The sequence below is a fragment of the Salpingoeca rosetta genome, assembly GCF_000188695.1.
Source record: "Salpingoeca rosetta unplaced genomic scaffold supercont1.16, whole genome shotgun sequence".
NCBI classification, from domain to species: domain Eukaryota; class Choanoflagellata; order Craspedida; family Salpingoecidae; genus Salpingoeca; species Salpingoeca rosetta.
This window is the reverse complement of record NW_004754918.1, coordinates 637,167-638,629: the sequence shown is the minus strand read 5'-3', so window position 1 is coordinate 638,629 and position 1,463 is coordinate 637,167. Positions and strand designations below refer to the sequence as shown.

General features: G+C 54.7%; 1 protein-coding gene across 1 annotated transcript in view; it reads left to right on the top strand.

The window, feature by feature from the left end:
- Positions 1-877: 877 nt before the first annotated feature.
- The window catches only part of PTSG_07117 (uncharacterized protein), a gene marked incomplete at its 5' end in the record, with an annotated part of 1,487 nt that continues 901 nt past the window's right edge, over positions 878-1,463 (top strand). The window contains 2 exons of the mRNA XM_004992477.1: positions 878-1,020; positions 1,229-1,373. Of these exons, the coding sequence (XP_004992534.1) occupies positions 878-1,020; positions 1,229-1,373 (288 nt within the window). The remainder of the gene's footprint in view (positions 1,021-1,228; positions 1,374-1,463) is intronic.

The following is a 1,463-nucleotide window of genomic DNA, read 5'->3' as shown; positions in this document are numbered from 1 at the left end:
TGTGTGTGTGTGTGTGTGTGTGTGTGTGTGTGTGTCTGTGTGTGTCTGTGTGTGTGTGTGTGTGTCGCCTCGCTCTCCACCGGCATTGAAACGCAGAATGATTCACCCTCCTCTTTCCTCACCCAACACACTCACTCACTCACTCACACACACACACACACTCACTCACTCACTCACTCACTCACTCACTCACACTGTAGAGCGCAACTGGGATATCCGCCTGCCTGGGTTAAGTGTTGAGGATTCGCACATGAGACGACAAGCCGCCGTCACAAGCAGCAAACACAAGGAGGTACACACACACACACACACACACACACACACACTCACACTCACTCACTCACTCACTCACACGCACACGCACGCACACGCACACGCACGCACACACACACACACGCACACACACACACACCGTTCTGTCTCTGCGTGAGCACTGCACTGCACGCGTCCCTTGCTTGCCCTCCGTCACCCAACAACACATCCCTCACATACTCACACGCACAACATGGTGGTCATCTCGCATCACATTACAACGCGCACACACACACACAGCGCGTGAAAGCCGTGTTGTCAGACATGAAGGAAGCAAGCGGACCGGCCAAGAAACGAAGCAAGAAAGGCACAAAGTGATGCTTTTGTGTTGTGTAGTAGCTCTGTGTGTGTGTGTGTGAGGTGTGTCTGTGTCTGTATGTGTCTGTGTGTGTGTGCATGTATGTGTGTGTGTGCGTGTGTGGGTGTGGGTGGGCGGGTGTGTCAACCTGTCTGACTGTGTGTCTGTGCTTCAGCGCTCGATAAGAGGCCGAGCGATAAGTGTCGTCCATTCGACAGCATAAAAATATCAGTGTCCATATCCACTGTCCCCCAATCCACAACAGCCATGCACAGTGCGTTGACGCGAGGGAATGCCATCTTCTCGCTCGGCTTCACATGCGTGGCGCTGGCCACGTTCCTGTGTGCCGTGACCACGGTGTTTGAGAACCCTTCGCCTGTCGTTTCGGTCAACATTCACAACCCGTTTGTGTGAGTGCAATGACTTGCAACCCCTGTCTTGTGCTGCGTGTGGATACGCATGTGTCGGCAGGTTTGCCGCAACAGAGTGTTGTTGGTGGCGGATGCGTGATCCGGCTGCCACGCTGCCACGCTGCCACGCTGCCATGTTGCATTGGTATCTGCTTTCTTGTCGACGTGTACACTAGGTACCCGGCTCACGGTGTGTTTCTTTTCGCAGCCGGAACCAGCAGCAGTACCACCGCTGGAGCCAGCGCTTCGATCGCGCATACTTTACATTCGACCTCAACGCTGGTACGTGCATGCCTGTCACAGCAAACGTTGTCGCATCGTGTACGACTGTGCGCCTACGCTTCACTGGTTCTGTGTATCTGTCTGTGCGTTTCTCTGTCTGTGTATCTGCTGGGCTGGCTGTCGGGCTGCTCCTTCCCCTATGTGCCCTCATGTCAACCACG